Consider the following 25130-nt stretch of genomic DNA (forward strand, 5'->3'; position numbering starts at 1 on the left):
AGAGAGGCGATAAAATATGATAGGTGCCTACGATAATTTCTATAGTGCTGGAAATATTAACGCATAATATATGCAGCATAGAGTTCCTGGAGTCACGGCGCGGAAGGTCGCCAGTTAGTGAGCCGTGACTGCGCGCCGTGAAAGCACGCAGCCCGCACATCACAAAAGCTCCCACCAATGTATCATGCGTGAACGCAGGGGCTAAAATTTGCACGTGCCAATTCTGTGAGAAGAATTTGTGCACTTGTCCTCGCTTTTTTGCGAGACGAAAACTCCTTGAACTTTCAGAATATGTTTCTATCCCTGCAGCACCACAGGAAGCGAGAAGTTCCCAAGAATTTATCTTGTCAGAGGCTAACGTATCAATAAAAATCAAGGTCGTTACCACTTTTTCATTGGTTGGCCGCATTAGTTTGAAAACGTTTATTATGTTTTTTATTTATTTAATCCAGTCCAAAAACAGCACGAGGCCAATTACAGAGGACTACAATAACAGGAGAAACAATTTAATAATATTAAGCAACATAACCAATAATGAACAAAAAATATTCAACAGTATTTACAAATAAATAACAAAGAATAGCATCGGGTGGTGTGAGGGATAGGGGGAAATTACGCTAGTGATGGTGCAAGATGGATGAGGGATGAAAAAAAAGGATCAAAATTTGGAACACATTTAGCATAGGAGTTAATGGGAGAAGGAAGTCTGAATAGAAAAGAACGTTAAGAGACGGAAAGGCGGGGGTGAAACAATGAAATAGGTCACTCGACCTCGTCGTGCGCGAAGGAACACGAAGCGGAAAAAAAGAAATAAGGTCAGTATTTGTTATTAATGATGTTTAATGTTCATTGAGGATACGGCGATCAGCTAAAGTAGCAATGCCAAGAGAGGATCTAATCTTATTGAGGGAGAAGTTACGAAAAGGCAAGTGGCGGTAGCGGACAATAGAAAGGAAAAAATTCAATGGGCATTCTAGGAGCTGAAGACGGTGGGGCCGTAGACCAAATTTGGCTGCAGTATTCTAGGACCCGTTAATATATCTTTCAAAAATTATACCTATTTGATATAAAGTCTAGTAGACCTTATAATATATACTAAGTTTAAAAAATAAGGACGAGCCAGCTTCAGCAAAACTTTCACCGCTTTGAAGTTGGCATTCTTCATCCACAATATTTTTACTTTTACCATATAGAAAACCGAAGTAACTGCAGGTAGTGAGAATAGAAATACGTACATAATTACTTTCCAAACAGTTTTTATCCACAATTATATTTTTTGTTAATTATTCAGCGCAACAAATGTTGTACAGTTCTTAATCGTTGAGATTTATTCAGTAAGTGTTTAATAGTTCCAAATTCCTCTTATCGATACCTTATTGAATTAAGTATCAATGCATTTGTTCTTAAACGCTTAGAGCGCAGAATTACAGGACAATTCACCGCTAAAAGTCAAGTACATAACAACAACACCATTGCCTGATGTATATCTCGGATTGCGACACTATTTTCAAGGTCGTACATTTTGACATTTTTATTGATAAAAGATAATTCCGGAAAGACATGTCATACTAAAAGAACTGAAATGTAAAACATAAACCGAAGATATAACTATACCTGTATCACTGCTATTTTGCGCTACCGCTGCCGACCGTGTTCTTACTCGAGTCTTTACCGGAGATCCGAGCTGTGGAGTTATCTGCCTCAGTGGCGTTCGGCTTATCTTCAAGATTGTTTTCTTTGGCAGCAGCCATCGTGTTTATTCGCAAAGCGAAGGATGGCAGGCAAAAATGACGTATGAGGGGAAGATTACGTAAGTACGACTTGCAAAAATCTAACAACAACTCGGAGGCTTCTTCGGGGGAGAAAATTTCGTAACTGAACGGCGGTTCCTGCAGAAAAGAGTTTAATAGTTATTTTCGCACTATATTAAAAAAGTTCTCTATTAATACTGGTTTTATCAAATCTTACTGGATAGACAGCTATCGGAAAATATTTTGGACAACGCTTGATAGTTTAAGTAATTTTACATGATTCACAAGACAAGTTGCTCATTTAAAAAAATGCACAATAGGGTAGATTCCTTCATCATAGAAAACGAAAGGCATGGATTGCGATTCGTTACCCACCATTGGTGTATTCATATAATACAAATTATTTGGTTTTAGAAATACCGGTTTAGATGAATGGCAATGGTCAATTTTATCCTCATTTGAAAAAGGCCAGCTTGGCGCCCATGCGATGCCACTCCACGTGACGTCAAAGGGACCTAGTTTCTATACGAATAGATAGGAGTTTTACATCGTCTGAGATTACCAATGCATGCATGAGGCACAGAACTCATGGAAATATGCCTTAATAATCACCTATTAAAACTGCCTAACGTCGGAAAATTTCCTTCGTTTGATAAGGTATTAATAATCCTTATTTAAGCCAAGCGCTACCAGCTAGCAGGGTTCTCAGCTACCTGATAGCATCCTGCGTCGTATCAGCGCTCAATGCCTCGCCCCAAGGTTACCTCACTTGTGGTAGCGGGAACCAGAACGACGTCACACGGGATTTACCCAGCATTCATACTTAGCCGTCGCCTTTTCGCGCGCTTGAAAAATTTACTTTTCATTTAATCGCGAAAAATAGATATCGTCATTTAAAAATTTAAAAGCGTGAAATACGTACTCCAGGAGTAATAATCTTTCGATTTAGGCAATAAAAAAATAAAAGGGAAACCACCCTATTCCTATATTTTTAAAATTTTATAATTCTTAAAACAAAGATTTGTCTTACCTCATCTATGTGACAAAATATGAGTTCCCGAAAGAAATTGTAGGTGTCCATAGGCGTGCTCCGAAGGGAGGAGACGAAATATTCGTGTGTACGGTAGGTAATGATGATGACGTAATACAGCTTGCGATCGTCGTACCTTTTTCGGCTGCAACGAAACAAGAGACCCAAAATTCTAAAGCAAGAGAGTTATAATCACCAGAAATATGTATTTCATCCATCAAAATCGTAAAAAAAATTCATCCCGATAAGTGAGTTAGGCAGTGATCCACGGTAAGGCGCCTAATTTCCGATACCAGTGAGAAGTACAAGACAGAGAAGTACATTCTTCCCGCCAGATTATGAGAATTCAATATTTTTCTTATTTATTTCTACCTTCATTCCGTTCAAAATCAACCTTAGTTGGACGGATAAAAGGGGAAGAAATGAAAGACGACAATTTGCTATTGTGCCTCCAAAATACATAGGTATGTCTGCGAAATATTTTCTATGTTAGAAAGAAAATAACTCATAGGCCGTTATGACGAATCGTTCTAGAGCGATTTTTCTCCATCGCGAAACAGAAATCTCTCATTAAATAATACGATCACATAATGTACACTAATGACTCTCATCATAAGAATAAGAAATTGAATAGTTACCAAAGCATAACTTCATACTCACTTGCAGAACTTAATTACATCGTTTATTCGTTCGACAAGCAAAGAGTCCGAATTAGACTTTACATGGATTTGGAATAGGCCAAAACGCTCTCCTGAAACAAAATGGTTTATTGCTAAAAGAGTTGCTTGCATATCCAATGATCCACTGATAATATAACTTAAAACATACCTATTGCTGCACTGAGATCTTCCCAATTACTGATCTCTCGCACCTTAGCAGCAAATTGTTTGTCATCGACTGTGCAAAAATACGCTTTTGTCTTGTGGGTGTCATCACCAATATTGGAATGGCAAACATGTACAGGGCACTGCTCGGTTAAATCTAATTCCGGAGGTGCAATATTACACGGTGGATCATCGTAGATATAAAACTCGCGCATTTTTCCAACGAGACTCGTTTCACTTATACGAAGAGGCTCCTATTAATGGTTTTAAGCGAATCAATTTAAAACTGTTAATCATCATCTGTAATAATTATTGAAAAATGTGCGGATTAATGAAATGGAGCAAACGACAAGGTACGTACTCTAATAAAGCTTTAGGCTACACAAAAAATCACGTAAATGTTCAAGAACTGTTTCCAACAAAAATTTTATCACTTTCGCAAACTCTTTGAATCGCTAAAAACTACAAAATAATAGCTAAGACTTTATAATACCATTCACACTCACTTCTCCAACAATCTCCTCTTCAAAATATTCCTCTGCATCTCTCTCAGTTTCCACCTTATTTGAAAAATCTCCCTCCCCAACTCCATCAGTTTCTATCACATTTGATAAATTGCCTTCCATTCTCGTCAAACGAAATGCTTACAAAATACTCCCAGTTGGCAATGAAAGTACGCCCTGTGAACGGAATCTAGATTCAACGCTTTTATCGGAACAAATGTTTGATAGGACCGCTAGGTAATAGTAAACTCAAATTATGTAGATTATGACGCTTCGCAAACCATGCGTAGTGGGTGAAAAGCAAAAACTATGTAAAAATAAACGGGACTAACACAATCAATTGAAATATGACGCAGAAAACGAAGAAGAAACCAAACACTGAGACATAATAAAACGATTAAAATGTAAATAATTTATTGTTACGCACTATTTACTCGAGGAGTGATGGCGACAATAGTTTTATGTATAACAAACTCAAGCATATGAATGTAATTATTCGTAAAACGTTTTACCCAATATCAAAATCTTGGCCGTGGCCAGAAAAATATTTCGGGGGAAGGAGAGGTTCATTTGGTTGGGTATACCCTCGACCACCTAATGCTGTGATGGTGGTGGTATACCTAAGACTATCTTCCACTCATAACGGGGGCAGTTTGAAACCCCCTTCGCTACGGCCTTGGCAAAAAAACACACTCAGTTTTTTGCGTTTGATCATATGCTGGTATTGACGGACTGCTGTGTGGAAAATCTCTTACGGGCTATGTGATGGCCAAAAACATAAATTTATGTCCAAAACCTCCCAGAGGCCCGGTTATGTAAGAGGTGAGTTGCCTCTAATCCACCAAAACAGTAGCCAAGTAAATATCGGGGGTGTTCAATTGGAGGGTAGCGGAGTGCAATGAAGATTGCGCCTAACAAAAATGTTGAGAGAAGTTGGAATTCCGCAATCTCCTTCTTTGCTACGGTCTTGCCATGGGCCCCACAATCGTCCTCAACGTTCTGTTAACATAAGTAAGGAATGAGTGGGGAGAAGAGCGACATAGCTCCAGGCCCACAGATGTGGGCGGTTTCGCTCACTTCAGTCTGAATGTTTACCTTCCCCGGATACCTTTTAGTCAACTAATATATATGTTTTCGTTCTGAACTGGGCGCTGTCTGCGTATTAGCCACATTCGCCGTGCTTGCATAGTAGAGAGCAAGTACGCGAGTAAGGTCATAACAGTGTCAAGGGGTTCAACCCTCTTAACCCCCCGAAATTTTTAACAGACACGGTCTTAATTGTTCTCCCTCCCCACCCCGAGATTTACGGTCAAATATTTGTCCCATCAGATATTAAAGATCATGAAAAGAGATGCATTAATGCCAAGTTCAGATAAATCATGCCATGAAAGCTTGCATGTGACACATGACTGTACAATCATTATGGAGCGGAATATGTAAATAAGTTGAGGTGACTAAAACGTAAATTATTCTAAACGAGTATATATGGGAAGTTACGTACTTTTTAATTGCCCAAAAACCCTCGGAGCCAGTTGCAGATTAATGGGGGTTACTGTCCCCCGTAAATCTTAAGATGATAGTCAAAATTATCATCATTAACATGAATCTCCGATTGAATTTTTCCATTTCACCGGTCAATCTACTAAGCTTAGGTATTTAACGTAATGGATACCTATCCTAGTTATCTAAAGGAAGTCCTGCCTAGATCATCGTTTGGTTGAGAAGTATTGCATGCCTGCAAGTTTCTCAAGTGCCCAGAATAGTCGCGAAAGCGATGGGAGACATCTCTTTGACGAGAGAAGGTAAATTTCGTGAGGGGAGGGAGAACAATTAATACCATGTCTCTCAAAAATTTCGAGGGGAGGAGGGGGTCGAACCTCTTCTGTCTGTTAACACTTCAGCCTGTTAATAATTATGACCTTACTCGCTCCCTATGGCCTTGCACTATGATCATGGCGCAACTAATACTATGCAGGCACGCCCAGGGGCGCAGCTAGGGGGGTTTCAGGCGCAACTAATAGTGGAATGCTTGGGGTATTGCATACCCGCCAGGCCAGGTAAGCGGGAGGTGCGGAGGCCTTCCGCCGGAAAAAAATTAAGATAAATGGTTCAAAATGGTGATTATTTTTTGGAAAGATTAGCCTTCTGAGGGATATTTTATTAATCCTCACACTATTCTATAAGTAATATTAATCTAATTAAGTAAAATAGATTTAACTTAAAAATTTCTGTGAGCTCTGGGGGGAGTTTTATCCCCCAAAAGCCCCCCTCGCTGCACCACTGGGCACGCCGAATGGCGAATATGGCTAATACGCGGACAGTGCCCACCTCAGGACAAAAACCATTGGCACGCAGACGATGAGTCAGCAATACAATTTCTAGGACGAATAATTTGGTAACGATTCTCCAAAAGCTGATTAAGCCTATCCGTAATAATGTTATGTACAAGTATATGAGATTTTGCACTTGACGTTTACTTGACTTTTTTACAAGTGCAAATATTACACAGCGGCTAAATCATTTTCCTTCATCTCAATTTGAACTTGAAATTCATGCCAGGCGCAATAAACATTTAAGCTATAAATCCACAATTTTTCCCGGTGGATTATAGGGAGCTTAAAGAGGACAAAGTAGTTTATGCTGCCGTGAGAGTTTTATAGGATTCGCCACTTCCACTTGAAAGGCCATATTTTGCTACCATTTCCTGATGTATTACTCATTTACAACTTATGCAATCTCCTTCAAATTTCCTGGGTAGAGATAGTAGACCAAGTAGACCTTAGTTAACCACCCATATCTAAAATATAACAATTTTGTTTCATCATTTTCTCTGAGAATAAATTTTCATATTTGGGATAAAGTTAACAATTGAGAATGGTCTTACCTAAATATAAAGTTCCGCTCAAGGCCAATAACTTTTTGCAGTATTTCTGCTCCATAAATGAATACATTGGCCAAAGTTTTAAAAAGATAAAGATGAGGATTGCAATTGCCTATGGGGTACTTTGTAGGAAATAAATTGATTATGAGAGACTTACATCGAAGATTAGTAAAAATATTGGCAGAAAGCTCAATATGGAGTACAACATTACATTTTGAAGAATAAGGATTCTTAAGAAGGAAGAAGAGACAATAGATTCAGTGCACTTGTTTTCTGAGTACGAGGAGATTGGAAAAGGTTGTATGTATGGAAGAAAGAACCCAATTTGAGATGCTTCATGGGGTGAGTGAGATGAGAAAACTTATGCAGGGAAAGAATGATTTGGTGTCAATAAGTGATATGAAGAGATGATGGGTTGCCAAGGTCATAAATTAAAGGAAATTTGGAAAGCAGCGACAAGGAAAGAGAAAAACATTAACAGATGAGATGAAAGGCAGTGGATTCATTCCAACCTGAAGGAAGAAATAAATAAAAATTGGTGGGTTTAATTCAATACAAAAATCATGTGATAGAATATAGAACACCATGTGCAAATATTTCAATGATACTTACTTTGAATGCAGTGGCGGATCTATAGGGGGGCTACAAGGGCTATAACCAAATATACACTACATAAAATTGAAATTTTTGGAGGTTACCTCTTTGCACAAAAGTATTTAGTTATATTTTCTGGTAAATTTACCCACTATAACAAATTAAATACAAATTAGTTTTAAACTTAGGGCCTATTTTTGCAGATTTTGGTACCACTAAAGTGACTTATTACAAGTGCTTAGTAGCATCTTTTTTTTTTTATCAAAGAGTAAGCCTAAAACCACCGTCTTTAAATCTTGAAAATCCCAAATTTCCAAATCCCTTTTGACAGGGGAGGAATTCCTCAGACCTCCGGTTTGCCCCCCTGTAGCTCTAAATCTAGATCCACCACTGCTTGAATGGTATGTTACATACTTTCATATCACTCTGCCTTATTAATGATAGAGAGTTTTTCTTCTTGAAATGACACATTTTAAATGACTCCCTAGACTTTTAATACCACAAAAATACATGAAACTATTCTCTTTCAACATTAATAACATGAATTTTACCACTTAACACTGCACAATCTGCAGATAAAATGCACACTTGAGCTATCTCTTCGGAGTGGACCATTACACACTTTCCGAGATCATTAATTTGGTGATTGTTGTGAATCAATTACATAATTGATTGCTCCATCAAAGTACATAGCTTATGTAAACTTCACCAGCACATATAAAGACCCATGATGTAATTCCACAAATACAAAATATAAAGTGAATATTCAGTCACAAAATTTCATTATCAGCAGCTTAATTTACAAAACATACGGGCAATAGAAGGAAACAGTAACCTCATATCATTTCTATTTACTATTCGACTTCATCTTAAGGAATCCAAACCTCAACACTCAAAACATGCATTTAATTAACTTGAAAGGAGGAAAAAAATGAACATGCAACTGTCCAAATGAATTTTTGATGGTATGGTGTGTGCTGTTCAACAATTTCTTTCCCTTAATAAGAATTTTATTAATGCATTCACCTTAAAAATGTAAATGTTATACAGTTATTACAAGTGTAATATTCGGTAAATCAATGACTAATACACAGTGATTGAGAGAGAACTGACTCAGAGGTACAAATAGGTCCATTTCATATACACAAATGAGTGTCATCACTACCTCAGTGAACATGGATTCATCACTTAGCTACAAGTGAAGAAGCAATGATGCCAATGCAATCAGGAGTTCATCAGAAAATATGTACATCTTTTTCAATCATTAAACCATGGAACTGTTTGCATTTGGGTCACTTCTAATTCACAAAGAAGGATGTCGTTTAAGGATGACGAGATTAAATACTTTGGAGGATAATAACAAGAAAAATATTCCAGTTTTTGCTCCCAACCTTAAACTATGTGCATTCAAAACTAATAAAAAGATATGATTGCATTCAGCTGCACTTCGCTCAGCGAACATGATGTCATTATCTCTCTATGAAAGAGTACCAAATGCAACAGTATGCAGCATGACTTTCAATTGTTTTCCGCCGCCCCTCTGCTGTGGTGATTGAAAGTGATACAGTGTTTCCATGCACACTAAACTTGCGACTATTCAGAGCCATGAGGTCACTCTGCCTAGCTCCATGACATCAAAGCGCTCACTTGCTCGGTAAGCAAAAGTGATAACCAACTCAGTGCAGCCGAATACATCCATTTCAATTTTCCACGTGATGTTAACTGGACAGTCATTCAACAAGTACACTTCGTACGTAAAAAAAATCAATACACACGACCCATAAAATAAATAATTCAATCTCTATAGCAAAAAATCAGATCTGGCTTCCACAAAGAATTATCCGGAATTCAAAAGTCATAATAAAGAGTCAAGACCCTTATAATCTCGGGAAATCCTTTCTTTCTTACCACATTTGTCGTAGGTATATTAACAGTGTGGAGTGGGAAGTAAACAATATTGTTATATCCTGACTTATTTAGCTGATTAAATTCTCACACTCTTTTTTGATGCATGTATATTGTTTTGGCCGATTCCATTCCCGATCTATTAATCCCCTTTGTTTGATGCCTGGCTATTCTTCATTCTGACCCGGCCCGTCTCATTCGCCTTTTTCGGTTAATGAGTGAGTATGTTTCTCTATGGAAGCGAGGCTTGGACGTTGACAGCAGCAGAGAAGTCAAGAGTGGAAGCATTCGAAATGTGGTGCTACCGAAGAATGATGAAGATAAAATGGATTGACCGTGTGAGTAACCATGAAGTGCTAAGGAGAGTAGGAGAAAAGAGAAGCCTCCTAAAAACATCAAGCAGAAGGAACAACTTAGTTGGCCACATTTTGAGGCACGATGGTCTGATGAAGACAATCGTTGAAGGACAAGTGGAAGGGGAAAAGGCAAAGGCCCCGAATGAGTTATATCGGACAGGTTATAAAGGATGTAAAAGAGAATAAATATGTAGCTATGAAGAGATTAGCGGATAGGAGAGAGAAATGGAGAGCTGCGTCAAACCAATCTTAGGATTGTTGACTGATGATGATGATGATGATGATGAGTGAGTCTCTGCGACTTTCCACTATACCTGCCCTGTACTGATTTTGATGACAATGGGGAATGCATTTTTGATAGTCGGTGCATGTGCGCTTTTCTGAAAAGAATGCTTCTATGCCTGCACTGGGCTGATTTTGCTGATAGTGGGGAATGCATTTTTGATCATAGGTACGAGTGAGCTTTTCAGGAAAGAATGGCGCACCAGTGTAAAGTTCTAGAATGCACGGAGGGGGGCGGTCAGATGCCGCGATGAATTAAAAACTGCACGCATCACTCACTCGAGGTCATTTCGTCAAGAGTCGGGGCCACGTAGCCGGTACCCACGGGGCCGTGGGAGGGAAGCTCTACGATTGACCCAGAGTATCCGAGGGAGGAGATCACTCTCGTTCAACAACCAACAGTTTCAAAATACACTCCTTAAACTCCGTACCTTTCTATATATATATCTTTGGCAAACTCTGTATCTTTCATTTCTCTCCGATACTGTCCCTTCGAGAGGACTACCATCGCAGTCCGGAATCCCTCTGTGTCAGTCAAAATCCCAAGTCTGCTTCGCCCCTAGTCCAGCTATCCACGAGAGGAAACAACAATATGAAATGGGTAGTACAATACTAAATGCTGGCAAGCACCCCTCGCCGTGAGGACTGGCCGGGGAGAGTTAAGCTGCATTAGCGATACCTTTACGTCTGGGAAAGTACACTTGGACTCTACACGGGTAGCAATAAAAATTTGGGGAAACAGCCTTAGGACGTTGAGCAATGGTCAAGCGTTCAGAAACGTTTATCCTGCAGCCAGCGTACAACACGTTTAAAAACATTCCTGCAGTCTAAAGGTTAATCAGATGAGAGCTCTATCCGCAACCATCCAAACTAACTTATGGATTGAAGCAATGTGTGAATCATTTAACCCTGGAACTGGGCATACTCCTCACATGATATGCTAAATTTAATACCAGGTTTCAACTCCCAGGTCTCATTTAAGGAAACGTGAAAATTATTTTTGAAAAACAAAATTAGTCATCCAGAGGACTAAAAAGCCCTTCACTATCACCTAATTATGTATTGCACATCTATAAATAGCATTCCATGAAAATCCCCGACAGCCAAATTATTCTGGATCTACCTTTATCAAGAGCAATCAATTGAGCTGTAATTACTGCCACCATTGACCTGGCCCATGCTAACAGATCACATAGGTTATACTCACACACCAGAGGCACATGCTTAACTCAATCTCCTACTCCACTCAAATCATGATGACTATAACAAAGAGTAAATATGTCCAGTGATTGATAAATAGGTGGCAAACCTAAGTAAGAATTCTCAAAATGTTGCCCTCATGTAACTACTATTGAACCTAAGCACCATATATAAATCTAATCATCGTATTCCTTGTTGAATGAAAAAGTATATGAATGGTATTTGATAAGTTAAAACACTTATAACAGGGAAGAAGAAACTAGATATCAACAAAAGTTATCACTCATAAGGGATTTTCTGCCGAAAATAAAGAAATGCAGGGTATATTATTGCTGATCATCATATAAACATTTCTTTAAACCAGAAACTAATATAGCTCCCAGTGAAATGCATTAATTGGATCATTGAAAAAAAAGTAGCAGCATCTAACCAGGTATGCACTAACAAATCAGTTCCTCTTGGCAAGTCAGTGTTACCGGTCATTGATTAACTATCAATCAATGTCTCAACTGGTATTGTACTTGTCAAAACTAGGTTGCACAAAGGTATGCATGTATATCTCAAAAAATTATATTCTCTTCAAATCCTCCAATAAAATATCGTCATCCTATTATAAAAATGAACAGCATCATGCCATGCAAGAATAGGAAAAAAAGGAAACAAAATTTTCAGAATAATAGTAACACTTTATAATCTCAACAAACAAAAATCAGCAAAAATTCGTTCAAAATAAAAGTGTAAAAGCATGCACAGAAAAAAGTAATGATCTGATACAAATTTCGGTACTTAGACAGACTGACTGAAAAATATTTTCGAATAAATTTCCATCTTATACAAGATTTAAAATTTTGAAAAATGCAATAGTAATAACACAACCATCACAGAGAAGAAGCAAAAATGATTATGCATAACTTAACAGAGAAAGAGAAGGATCACCAAACCATTGGAAAGTGCCTCATCATGATACCAAATATTTTGCACTATACTTCATCAAACATTCACTCAAGGCAGGAAAAAACAGTAAACTTGTGATAATGTCAAGAGTTTTAAGCAATTGTGTTATACTGGCATATAATGTCAAAATTACGCAAAACCACTTAAATAATTTATTTACAGATTGCAATGTTTGGACAGAAAAACTGATTTATGCACGTGATATTTGGTTATGAGAACGACCACACACACGAAAAGTGATTCCATTGAATAATTACCAAATAGACCAGAAAAAAATGCCCATTACATTACGCAACAACTTTGATTGCAATATCGCCAATGTCATACAAAATAAGAGATAGATAGAATGCATGCTTAATTTCCTAGATTTATGGTTGATTTTCATTGAGGTAATTGATGTACAATTTACATAGATTCAACCAAAGGATTAAATCCACCAATTCATGAGTGATGCAAGACTGTATGCTTATGACACTGTACATGTAACACTAAGCTCAAAAATGTTCACCTCTCTAAACGTCAACAACAGTTACTTTCTCTGACATCATCATAACAATAGTACTCTAAATAATTCTTCACTTTACATAAAAACAAGCTAATTAGTTTTTACTAGCTTACTGCACGAGGCTTTGGCTCCCATTCCAATGGCTTAGAGATCATCCTCATTACACCTGACTTCATGCTCTCAGCATTATGTCTAGATTTGAGCTTTTAAGCATTAATAAAAACATCGTTATATGCAATGGTAGAGATAAACATCAGATATGCTGTTACAGAAGCTCCAGGTAACAAGAAAGACATACAAAACCATACAAAGGAGTCACAAATTTAAGCAGAGACTTTAGCACATTTTTTAAAATCATTATCAAAGATAAATGCATAGGAGTCAGTTCTTACATTGGATGAAAATACAAGACTGTGAAATAGTCTATGGCGTAAAACCTTTTCTATGTACTACTATTCCATCCTTAAGTTTACTCCATTAAAGAATAAAAATAACTGATTTTATGCTTGGATTTGAAAACATCATATTATCAAAAGAGATTGCAATTCCAACAGAGTAACATAATACCATATAGTGCCAGGGGTGGATTAAGGTCCTTGTTTTGCTTGCTTTCTGCACTCCCTTGGTTAACATGCAATACCTCAATACAACTTGTCTATATTAAAAATGTGTAGACAAGAGGCTTTTAGTTATTTATCAATTATTTTTAAATATTGTTTATTAAGCTGGCCAAATAAAACCTTCATTGGAGAGCTACTTCAAAATTACCATCTTTTAAATTTTTCTAGAAATAACTGGGAGTACCCCCCTTAATCCACCTCTGCATTGTACTAACACAAAACAAATGATAAAATTCATGAAACGCAGAAACTCCTCGAAGAGCAGAAACATCTAAGTGAAATACTTCCTAGATACCCAGAAAATGAGATGTGATGATGTATCAGCAATGTGACTCCCCAAAATCAGAAAATTGTACACAACCCAGAAGTTTGACTTCAGCTTTTATAAGAGTTTTACCCCAATTTACTATATGGTGCAATAGTAAACCCACTCCAAAACTTAAATATCCCACTTTAAAAACTTATAAAATGCACCCACAGCCAATAATGTAGGCATAAAATATTAATATCTTTAGAAAATCCATTTTTACCAATTGAAGTAGGAAAAATCGTTCAAATAATCCAGTATCACTAATCAACATTAAACATGTTTAAGAAATATCTTTTAAATTGTGACAAAAAATTAAAATAAATACTTTCAGCAATTATAAACTTCTTTTTTGGCAATTTCATTAGTTCAGCTCACAAGAAAGTTTGAGTTTGGTATATGAATAAATACATATAAATACAATTCAGAAAAGTGATGAGCTCCATTCATATAATCTCATTTTTTCCAAGGAGTGACTTGAAGACAGTATACATGCTATTGAATCGGTAATTAATCTATGCAATAAAGATAATAAAAGCAATAATAAAAAGTATGCGTCAACACCTGCAACTACACCATCAATCAACTTTGACTCACCTAATTCACATGAAAGAAACAGGAAAATACCATCAAATATACATTACATTAACAATAGCAAATTAAGAGCAAAAAATAACAGAGTTATGGGGAAAAGTATGATCAAGTAAAAAAGAAAATCTGTCAGGAATAAAAAGTCCTTAATAGAAGAAAGTGTGAGTTCCTTTGACCAACACGATGACCATGAGCTGGAGGTGATTGTACATCAGACTCCCTGGGGAGAAGGAGAATTGCTAGGAATTGTGTCCAGTCAGGGGTAGGTGTTGGTGTTAGGGAGATTATAATACTCAATATGAAAACAACTACCAATTAACATGTGATGTTAAGCAATTTCAATCTACTATTTCAGATTGGTTGTTGTAGTCTGAAGATGCAATCATACCTGCTTAGATCATTTTTACTTTGAAAACTAACACCAAAATAAATTGCCTTAATCTATATAAAACAGTTTTTCTTACATTTATCAAAGGGGTATACAAAAGATATATGTATGTATTTCTTATAAAAAGCCCACTTTTAATCTCATTACTATTAAAGTTACTCTCGCAATTGATAGATACTGTCAGTATCAAACTGTTGGCATAATGGTTACATTGGAAAAAATGCGTAGAAAAATAGACAGCAATAATTGAAAATAAAAAATAATCCCAGCTTCTGCTTACAGATGTACAAATAAGAAATTGACCATAGAAATGCAAAAAAGTCATATAACATCTGTATTTTGCAAGGAGACTTCAAATGCCAGAGATGGACTGAGGTTTGTCAAGCAAAACTATGTAGTAAAAATCTCTTTAATAAATTGGTGGGAATATTTCTCATTAAATGCAAACATTAATTAATGGAAGAACAATAAACACTGAGATATGAGAACCCTATTTTCTAATGTTTACTAAAGACTATTTGGATTCTAACTATGACAATAATTGTAAGGTAAAAATTCCCTTGTTTAAAAAAATGTGATATTCACCTTGAATTCAATCATAATGTAGTTTAGCAATAAGATTTGGAGAGTATATCCATCCTTTTACTGTCTGAAGGTCGATCTGTTTTTCTTTGTGTCACGAGAAAATTAAATTGGCTGATATATCAATAGGCATTCACTGCATGGTACAACTAATTAGTTTTCAGGAAGTCCTGAACAAAATATGGGTTCATTAATCTTAGCAGCTAGGGGATAAAATCCTTGTCAAAGCATTGCATTATTTAACTATCATAATACGAAATTTCATATTCACTGATAGCCACAGTAATCTCGCAGCTAATCTGGAATATTGGAGCAGCAAAAGGATAAAATAACATTCTAAGATGGGAATGTTCACAAATTTGCTACCTGTTCAATGTAAATTTGAAGGCATTCGCACATTTTAAAAATAATTACACAAGAAGGTCTAAATTATATGAATAGGAATGACTTCCAGTAATAATAAATTTATGTGATGATACATGGGACAAGTATAGAATATGTATACCAAATAACAAAAATATTAACCAGACAGGAATTAAATTGCCATAAAAATCTTCACCTCTTAGTCAGACGCCTATTTCTATCTTTAAAAAAGGCTCTTACACTTGTACGTTCAAAAGCCATAGCTACACAAAAAATTCTACAAAATTCAGTGCATAACAATAAATACCATGTTATACAGCCTTTTGAGAAAAAATACAACCATATTTCATGCAAATTTATGCTGGCATTCATTTTCCGTCTCACCCAATGAGCAACTCCTACGGGCACACAGTCTTTACCTCACGTCAAATCCTAAGTCTACCATTTAAAATCTCTAACCAACAATTCATCAGTTTTGGAAGGTAACTGACGTTAGGACCTCTACTACCCATTTTCTAAAAAATATAACTTTAAAATTCCTATTATCTAAGCACAACGATGAATGGCTTCTTGAACAACAAGTGATACAGATAATTTGACCCCTACCATCTGACTAAGGCATGCAGTTAATAATTCCTGCCTTCTCTACCTATCTCTTTGATTGCAATAATCATTTTGCTCTCATTCATTTACCCATATTTCCTTGCATATATCTCCATGAAAACTTCAAACCTACATACGTATACATAAATATAGGTATATACATCTGCCAGAGTGTACTCAGTGTGCAAACAAGACAGATTCATCTATGAAATGCTCTATCTCGATGGACAGATGGAACCCCCGGAGAATGACATGGACGTTGATGAGGTGGAACGGAATGAGGATGAAGGAGCGGCTGCAAGATTACTGAGAGATGAAAACTGGCTTAATCCAGAAAGAAGACTGCTGCGTGATCCTCTAAAAAGGGCAGAAGAGAAAGAAAATATTTAGAACCTACTATCTGGCATCAATTAAAGTGAAACACAACAGCATTTACATTACAAGTCATTATGCATTAAGTTGTACTTGAATGTAAATGGGTATTTTCCACAACTACCAGATTTTTCAGCAAGAGATGTTTCACCGATAAGAACGATTCCCAAGTTCCAGAATATCAGTAGAGCGTATTACAATCAATAGCAAATACTGTCCCCCAGATTTTTTTTCTCTACCTAGTCTTTTTCAACTCTCTCCTCCTTCATTATTCTTGTAAGGCCGTGTTAGTAGGCTGCACTGCCTAAGGTCTCTAATACCTGGATGAATTGAATTGAGCTCTGCATTACCCCCTACTTCGTCACTCTAACCAAACTTTGGCATTCAGGAGTTCACGAAGGGGGAGGTGTAGTGTTTTGTTTGTACCCCAAGAAAGGGAACAGGGTGGACGAGGTAAGAAGGGCAGTGTACTCCACAACCATTCTTTCCAGGTAAATTTCCCAGAATTCAAGACTAATAGACATATCTAGCGACCACCGATGTTGTAAATGTTGTATCACAGACATAACACTTTCAGTGCGGTTATTAATTTTGAGTTCATATTCAATGGCGAATCTCTTATTTGGCTAATTTCATGTTTAAAAGACTGATTACTGTACAATTGTCATAAACAGCATACTCCCGATTATCTGGGCTAATGATGGGGAGAGGCAACACAAATAATCAGGAAACACGAATGATCCAAACTTTCACCTGAATATCATTTAATTTTCATCATTCATATTAATCAAACGATTAAATATTTTATACACATTGTATGTTATTTTAGATTGCTTTCCGGAATCATTAAGAGCTTTCTTTTCCACACCGCGATCTTTTTTGCTGCGAAAACATGATTGTACTTGCATTCCTCCTGCTCCGTGTCATACCTGGTTTCCGAAAACCACGTACCTGTGGCTGTAAGATCACGGAATCGGAAAAATGGTTTCCACGAATGCTTCAAACCACTGTGCGACGTCGGAAACTATACTGTCAGGCACCACGCCACGTATTCGCATCTAGCCAAGTTGTCCGGGATATAACTGCTGTGGGATTCGGATCCATGATCTCTGAGCACGATCGCGCACCACGATGCATGGAAAACAGGAACACGGAACTCCCGTGAAGACAACGGGCACGCAATCGTGCCATCGCACAGCAGGGGTTATAGGAAAACAGGACTTATGGAAAATTGTCTATGCAGGCTAGTGCCCGACTATGACTCATGCTATCTCTACTTCAACTTCCCTCGCTGCCTTCACTTCTACTATTCCCTTTCTCTCCAGGTTGACCTTGACTCGTCGCGGCGTAAACATGCCTGAGAGCGACGAATTCTCTGGTTCCCTTAGGCCGTATTCAACCGGATGTGAGGCCACGGCAATAATTGCGACTTTGCGATATGAAATACACAATTATAGATTGTTAATAACATTTTCCTAATTTACGATTGGTTAAGCATTGAAGAATCTTTAAAAATTAATCAAGAGTTTCTTTCCGCTGCTAATTGTCATCAGCGCTGCTAGAGAGACATCCAAGTAAACTTGAAACATTCTTTATCGGCAAATAAATAAAATAATTCCATTTTACGAAGGGAATTCTAACAGAAATAATAAGTGTAGTAGTATTAGCCTAACATTAAAATTCAAATAACCTGGTGCTTTTGCAGCATTTTAATTTTTTCTTAAAGATCGCGGAAAAAATCAAAAAAGTGTAAAACTCATGCTCGGATAAGCCGCAACACGGATAAACTGCAGCCAGATAATTGGGAGTCTGCTGTAATCATATTTCTGCAAAAACAAACGTTTCTCTTAAAAAAAATTTCTCGACTTCTTAAGCAGTCATCCGCCATAGCTTATATTATATATATTTGGTTCCTTAGCGATGCTAGGAGTTCAATTGATGATGACGGTCCAAAAAAAAAGAACCCTACGCAGCAGTGACAGGGTGGGAGAATCAAAAGACCGTCATAGGCTCCGTGACTGTTTAAGCAGTCATTCGACATGGTCTGAGAGGCAGCACGACAGCTTGAGAAGTCATCCGCATGGAAAGTCTTAAATGTTGCAGGCAAGAATATGATTGTCCGATACTATTGTTCATTCTTGCTGAAATTCTGAAACTTGGGAATCGCCCTTATCAGCCAGGCAACTCACTTAACTCACTCTTGGTGTGACTATAGGCCCTTTCTTTTTCAGAATCAATGCTTTGGACCCAAGAAAGAATAAGCCCACACCTTAAGTGCCTCGTTAGGGCACATAATGTGAGGGGCCCCACAGCAGAGAATAGGTGGAGAGCAAAAAACTTTGGAAGAAACTCTCTCCTCAATACGTGAGTTGGCAAAGAAAATTTCACATTTGTGCTTTTATCACCGAGAACTACCATCCGACAAATTTTGATCAAAATCTGAGGAGTACACCTCAGGAGTGTTGCCTGTGAGATATCACATTGAGGCTCCTTTCGTCAGATGTTAAATTTTGCAATAAACTTAGGAGCAATTATTATAAATGTATAGAGAAAACTTGCTGCAATCATTTGCATAATTTCAAGTATTTATTATTGACACTAAAGTTTTCAGTTTTGGCTCCGGATATTAAGCTTGAACTTAAATTTCTACACAATTTACCCGGCTTGCAAAACATTCAGTGTGTTTGCACGTTATTACCAGTAGCATAGCCAGGAGTTTAAAATGAGGGGGGGGGGATTTACTGGTGATTTCAGGGCCCTTCTGGCATGTATAGAAAACACCTCAGAGCAAAGGGGGTTCTGGAAAATTTTGGGATTTTTGATGCTGAAAACGTGATATTTAGGACTCAAAAACAATTTTGCTTGAGTGTTTACAAAATAAAGAATTTTTTATATTCATTTTTGGCACCTCTTTCAAATGCTCAAGGGGGGGGGGGGGGGTTGAGGTTTCAATCCTCAAAGTACAACTGGGTTTGTGATAGCCCAGAAAATTACCTACTTTTCTCACAATCTTGACGAACTGCGTGGCCATAATTCCATTCAGAATAACAGCCCTTAGTTTCTATTTTTATGCCCTGTGATGAGGTATGTATCTGCATCATGATGTTATATATAATTTTTGCAAAAGGATTATGGTATTAGTAGCCCCTAGATAGAAAAAATGCATTACCTGTAATCTGCAGATGCCAATGTTTCTACGTAATATTTAATGTGGACTTTGGAATAATTTTCTTTTGCATTGGCATCATTCTTATACCCATCCACTACGTCTGAAGACTTAGGACATTCTATATGAATGCCTGAAGCCTGATCCGAGATGCCACTGCTCACTGCAGCTGAAAACATAACCAATACTTATGAAAATAACTTCTTCACAATGTTATATCATCAAAACAATTACTTTGGCCTCATATATATACAGTGGATAATAATTGAAATAGCTTTGAATAGGTTTGTTGCTTCTCGTACTTGCAATCCACATTTACTATAGGCATTGCTTCATTTAAAACAAAATTAATACAGGAGGCCATGATATAGGCCACTGTATTTCTTCTCTTCTGGAGAGTTTAGGCAAAATAGAGGGAAGAACATTTGCAGACATATGGTAATCATTTTTCAAAATTAAATTTTGTATCCACCAGAGTTCTAAATAAAGGGATTTGACTTAGAAATGTGTTTGTTTTAGATCCGTGCAAATATGGTAATTTACTAAATCTCTTGATGACCACTTTCTACTGGAAAAAAGTGGCAGTGATTTTTACAGCTGTATGACAAAATACTTGGTAACTTTTTAATTTGCAAATTCTTTATACCCATGAAACACCTAGTTATTTAATGACATTTGCAAATTCTGAACTCGCCTGAGTACAATACATGGAACATATTGAGACATAATTTTGTAAGGAAGTGAAAAATCACAAAGAAATAATTTGCTCCAGTTTCATGGCATAGTGTAATTTCATGATTACATACATCCAGAATCATGATATAATATGAAATGATGTTGATAAGGATTCCAAAATTTCATTTATGTCAAGAATTGTTTCAGAGTTAATTCCACTTAAGATTATGACTACCTTTTCCATTTGACTTCTCTCCTGCACAGGCTTCTTTCCAACACAAAACATATTCCCATTTTCCTTCAGCCCTGGTTACATGGGAGCCTTGAACAGATTCCCCTTCCTTGCATAACTGCTGAAATTCTTCTTCTGAAAAATGAAATACATTAGAGTATTACAATACCACAAGTTCATTATAGTGCCTTAAAAAATTATGGATGACTTTTAAAGGAACCAACACCAACCTGATTGTACTACTGATTCCCAGGATTCACCATCTTTTGGAAGCTTTTTATGTCGTTTCACTGAAAATACTATGTCACGATGCATTACATCAAAATCCCAAGTCAAAACAGTGCCTGATTCTTCAGACATAACAACAATTTCATGTGCCTGCAAAATTAAATGTTGAGAGAAATTTTAATGTTGATAAATAAATTCTAATAGTATAGCCTTCCATCATTATGAAGGGAAACTATTTATATTCATGAAATTAATAAAATACATAATTAATTACTAACTCCGTATTTGGAATAAGAGAATTTTATTGATGATTCATGCATTATCATCACGAATAAGTAAGAGTGAAAATGTTCATTTCCATTTGATTTTAATAAATACATTAGATTTTGATCACAAAATTTAACCCTTTAAAACAAAACAAAACAGACGAAGTAAATAAAGCTTATCACACAAGCCATATACACATATGGATTTTGAAGGATCTTACTTGAAATTGAGCCTTAGCACTTAGCATGTTAATGGCCAGTATATTAATGAGGATAGTTCAAATAACATAGTAATTGTTTCAGTTTTTAAGCATCCCCTCAGGCTCATATTTTAGTGGAACCATGGTTGAAGGTAAAGAGTAGACGGCATTTATCCCTCCATAACTTGCATTTCTGAAGCTTCTTTTTTAATATAAAATAATTTTTTTTAATCCTCCCACGATGAAAGAACTTTCCAAATATTCCACTATAACAAGACCATTAGTTTGTCTTTTATGGCACTGAGTGGAAGTAAATTTTAACAAAAAAACTGCACGAAAATTTTTCTGGCAACAATTTTTCCATGGGCATTTACTAATAACACATAGGATACAATTAGAAAATTTTAATACTGTATCAACAGTAATTTGGAATGTGCTTTAATGAATGGATGAATCAGTCAATCAGAATATGACACAAAAAATTTATTAGGACATTTATTAAATGCAATACTGGACTTCAATAATAATGACTTTAGTAAGGAAAGAAGCAATTGCTAGAAACCCAAGCATGATAACATCTTGGGCATAAGAGTAAACTAGAAGTTTTCACATGCCCTAAAAGTAAAGAAAAGTATCCATCATACCTCTCCATCAGATAACTGGACCGAAGTATACATTCCATCCTCCTCCGACGTGCCACTCCCTATCCTCCCTCTTCTTCCTTCCTCAGACTCATCTTGCAGACATTTAGGCACTGAACCACCCTCAGGAACCTTAGTCTGCCCAAAGCAAACGAGAGGATTTGGCATTAAACACAGAAAAAAATCAGCATGGAGATATAAGGATTTCATCCATATGGAGAAGCTGAAAAAGGCAATGCGAGCCTTTTCAAGCCAGGTATCAAAATACAGCATATTAAAGAAAACACTAAGTTCGAGCTCTAACATATTTCAGATAATTACTCCCAATATTTCCCATAGTAAGATACATCAGCACCACACAATAAAAGGTTTTTATAAGATTCTAGTAATAGAAAAATACTGATATACAGTGATATTACACAAATAAAGTTAAAATAGCATGGGAAATACAAAGTTTTATTCCAAATCCCCAATGCTTGTGACACAATGCCTTTATTAGGCAACTTGCAATAAAAACCCAGCAATATAGAGAGAACAAATAACTAGCAACACATAAACTTCCATTTTCCATTTTGCTTCACTTAGGCAGATAATTATAATAAATGAGATGACAGTGTCAACTTTTTAGATCATAAATTGGAACCCAAACGAACAAGGCTACTAAATAGTACCATAGATGGATTCACAAGCACACTCCCTTGTTTCTGATTATAAATCCACAGGTATATTTTCCCTAGGCACCAAAATCATTTTTTTTTTTTAGGATAAAACCCCTTTATTTCCACCACAATAAGTTCAAACACTAACCTAGGTTATCATTTTTTCTTTTTCAGTCAGATAGATTTTGTAACTTCAACATGATTCATTCATCCCCTACGGTACTTCAGAATATCTAAGGCCCACTTCATTTTTCATATAAAATTTCAAATACTAAGCTAAGAGTAAGTGCCATGCGTTATTCTTCCACATTAGCTGAATTTTAGTCAATGATTTCAGCTACCATGTACCTCCTGAATATGTATAGTGAAAGATTCTCAACATTCCAAAATATGTAATCAATGCAATAACTTGAGCATATATTGATACCCTAGCTCCACTTTATATCCCTGACTATACCATTTTTCTGAACTGATGGCGGCTGGGTGGAAAATAGCAAGTAGCCAATCAGAAGGGCTGACCCTTCTACCTCTCCCTTCCCCTCCATCCCCTTCCCTTTTCCGCTCCGCTCCCCTCCATCCGCCCGACCGGCGTTGCCAGCCTTGGGAATAACGGTACTTTCGGGGGCGGCGGAAGATTCTCGGACGAACGCTGAGCTATTCGATTTGGCAACACTGCTAGCTGGAAAGCGACCTACACTGCACGGAGTTCGGAGAGAGACTGTGGGCTCCTACACACTTTCTCCTGTCGCTCTCCTGTGATTGGCTAGAAGAGTGGGTGGGTTTTGTGCACGCTCAAGGTCAGCCACCATCAGTTCAGAAAAATGGTATAACCTGAAATATTGAACTGGAGGCATGAAATAATTGCAAGTCATTCATACTAGGGACTGCTGATGGGAAAAAACAAATCCAAAATATGGAGGGAAGCCAATTGTAAACTAGGATTTGGGAAGAGACTTCCCAAGAAGAGCAATAGGAAGGCTTTTGATTCAATAGGTGATTGTTGAGCGTTTGTGCAGTGGAGGTATCTTAATGACAGAAATTGATAAGAGTACACATGGAGGTGCTAGATTTGTGATGAATTATTATGATAAACAAAGTAGGGTTACAAAGTTGTTAGTTACATAAGTCACCAGTGCCGAACAACACCACCATTCCTTTCAAGAAGTGACCAGCAGTCAGCCATGAAACGTCCGGGAAAAATCAAATATACAGTAAACTCTTGATTTTACGAAGCAGGATTTTACGAAGTTTTTGATTATACGAAGTGATATTGCGGTCCCGGTGAAAAGCCTATGCTAAATACATGGCGCTATTCGATTATACGAAGTTTCGATTATACGAAATTTTTTGAATTTACGAACCTCGGCTCGGTCCCTAGGAACAAATGGCATTCGTTTATACGAACTACGGCGAAAAATTTGTCAACAAAACTAGTTACGCCGGCGTAAGTAGCTAAAAAATCAGCGCTTCCAACAGTGGTCCATCAGAAGTGCGAAATCGTAAATGATAATGCAACTTTGGAGAGAAATGGGTCGCCAAAAACCTCACTGTGGGAATTTAGGGGGAGTAGGAGTTCAGTTAAAATATCGCGGCTGACATTATGCCCCTATTTACGTGCATGTTCGTAAACATAGCATCGACAATAATTCGTGGTTTAACATGTCAGGAAGGTCGCGCGGAGCATTTCGTACACCCCTAATTAACCCTTTGCACTGCTGTGAACATACTTCGAAGACTACTTGACTACTTTTCGCCGAAGCACTTCGAAGGGTCCCTAATCCCTAATCCTTTCCTCGACGAGCTTACCCTCGCTGGCCCCTGAAACTGGGCTATTTTTTAATGCATTACCTGACGCAACCCTGGGTTTCAAAGGGCAAAGGTGCCGTGGGGGGAAAAAGAGTAAAGTGCGTGTTACTGTGGGGCTGTGCGTCAACCAAACGGGCACGGACAAAATAAGCCCGTTGTCATTGGGAAATTTGAAAGGCCACGGTGCTTAAAACATGTAAAATTGGAAGCCCTCCCCGTTTTTTACCATGCAAATAAAAACAGCTGGATGACCCGAGAAATTTTCCAGCCAACGGTTATACGTCTACAGAGAAAAATTGCTGGAGAGAACAGCAAAATAGTTTTAATAATGGATAATGCCACCGTTCATAAATACGTGGAAGATCTAAAATTGGCTAATGTTCGAGTCCTCTTTTTACCCCCGAACTCGACTAGCAAGTCCCAGCCCTTGGACCAAGGCATTATCCAAGATTTTAAAGTCCAGTACCGGAAGAAGCTTGAGCGGCATTACTTGCGATGGATCGGTATGTATGCATTCATCTATTTTGCTCATGTACGTTTGGATATCGATTTAGATATTTTTATTCATGATTATCATTCTTTCAAATCTATTTGCTACTTTTATAAATGGGAACAGAAATTAATAACATCCCGAAATGGACGTTGA

At 37.2% G+C, this 25130-nt stretch overlaps 2 protein-coding genes across 7 annotated transcripts in view; both read right to left on the reverse strand.

The window, feature by feature from the left end:
• Nucleotides 1-915: 915 nt before the first annotated feature.
• LOC124155076 lies at nt 916-4539 on the reverse strand. 5 transcript variants are annotated; one of them, XM_046528817.1, is made up of 6 exons: nt 4112-4522; nt 3610-3859; nt 3442-3532; nt 2782-2926; nt 1615-1889; nt 916-1206 (listed from the first exon to the last, which is right to left on the reverse strand). In XM_046528817.1, exons 1-5 carry the CDS (start codon nt 4229-4231, stop codon nt 1626-1628), a joined length of 870 nt encoding a protein of 289 aa, XP_046384773.1. In that variant the 5' UTR covers nt 4232-4522; the 3' UTR covers nt 916-1206; nt 1615-1625. The 5 variants fall into 5 exon arrangements, with proteins under 5 accessions (XP_046384773.1, XP_046384772.1, XP_046384774.1 ...); XM_046528816.1 differs by lacking the exon at nt 916-1206 and having other exon boundaries at nt 1240-1889; nt 4112-4285; nt 4441-4539; XM_046528818.1 differs by lacking the exon at nt 916-1206 and having other exon boundaries at nt 1240-1889; nt 3610-3905; nt 4112-4521.
• A 5672-nt stretch (nt 4540-10211) lies between these two features.
• The window catches only part of LOC124156223 (SEC14-like protein 5), a 36653-nt gene continuing 21734 nt past the window's right edge, over nt 10212-25130 (reverse strand). The window contains exons 12-16 of one of the 2 annotated variants that reach the window (XM_046530624.1): nt 22023-22157; nt 20915-21062; nt 20688-20819; nt 19781-19946; nt 10212-16596 (exon numbers count right to left, since the gene is read on the reverse strand). In XM_046530624.1, the coding sequence (XP_046386580.1) occupies nt 16455-16596; nt 19781-19946; nt 20688-20819; nt 20915-21062; nt 22023-22157 (723 nt within the window). In that variant the 3' untranslated portion in view covers nt 10212-16454. Of the gene's footprint in view, nt 16597-19780; nt 19947-20675; nt 20820-20914; nt 21063-22022; nt 22158-25130 lie in introns of both variants that reach the window. The other variant, XM_046530623.1, reaches the window with a different exon arrangement.

The sequence above is a fragment of the Ischnura elegans genome, chromosome 3 (assembly GCF_921293095.1).
Source record: "Ischnura elegans chromosome 3, ioIscEleg1.1, whole genome shotgun sequence".
NCBI lineage: Eukaryota > Metazoa > Arthropoda > Insecta > Odonata > Coenagrionidae > Ischnura > Ischnura elegans.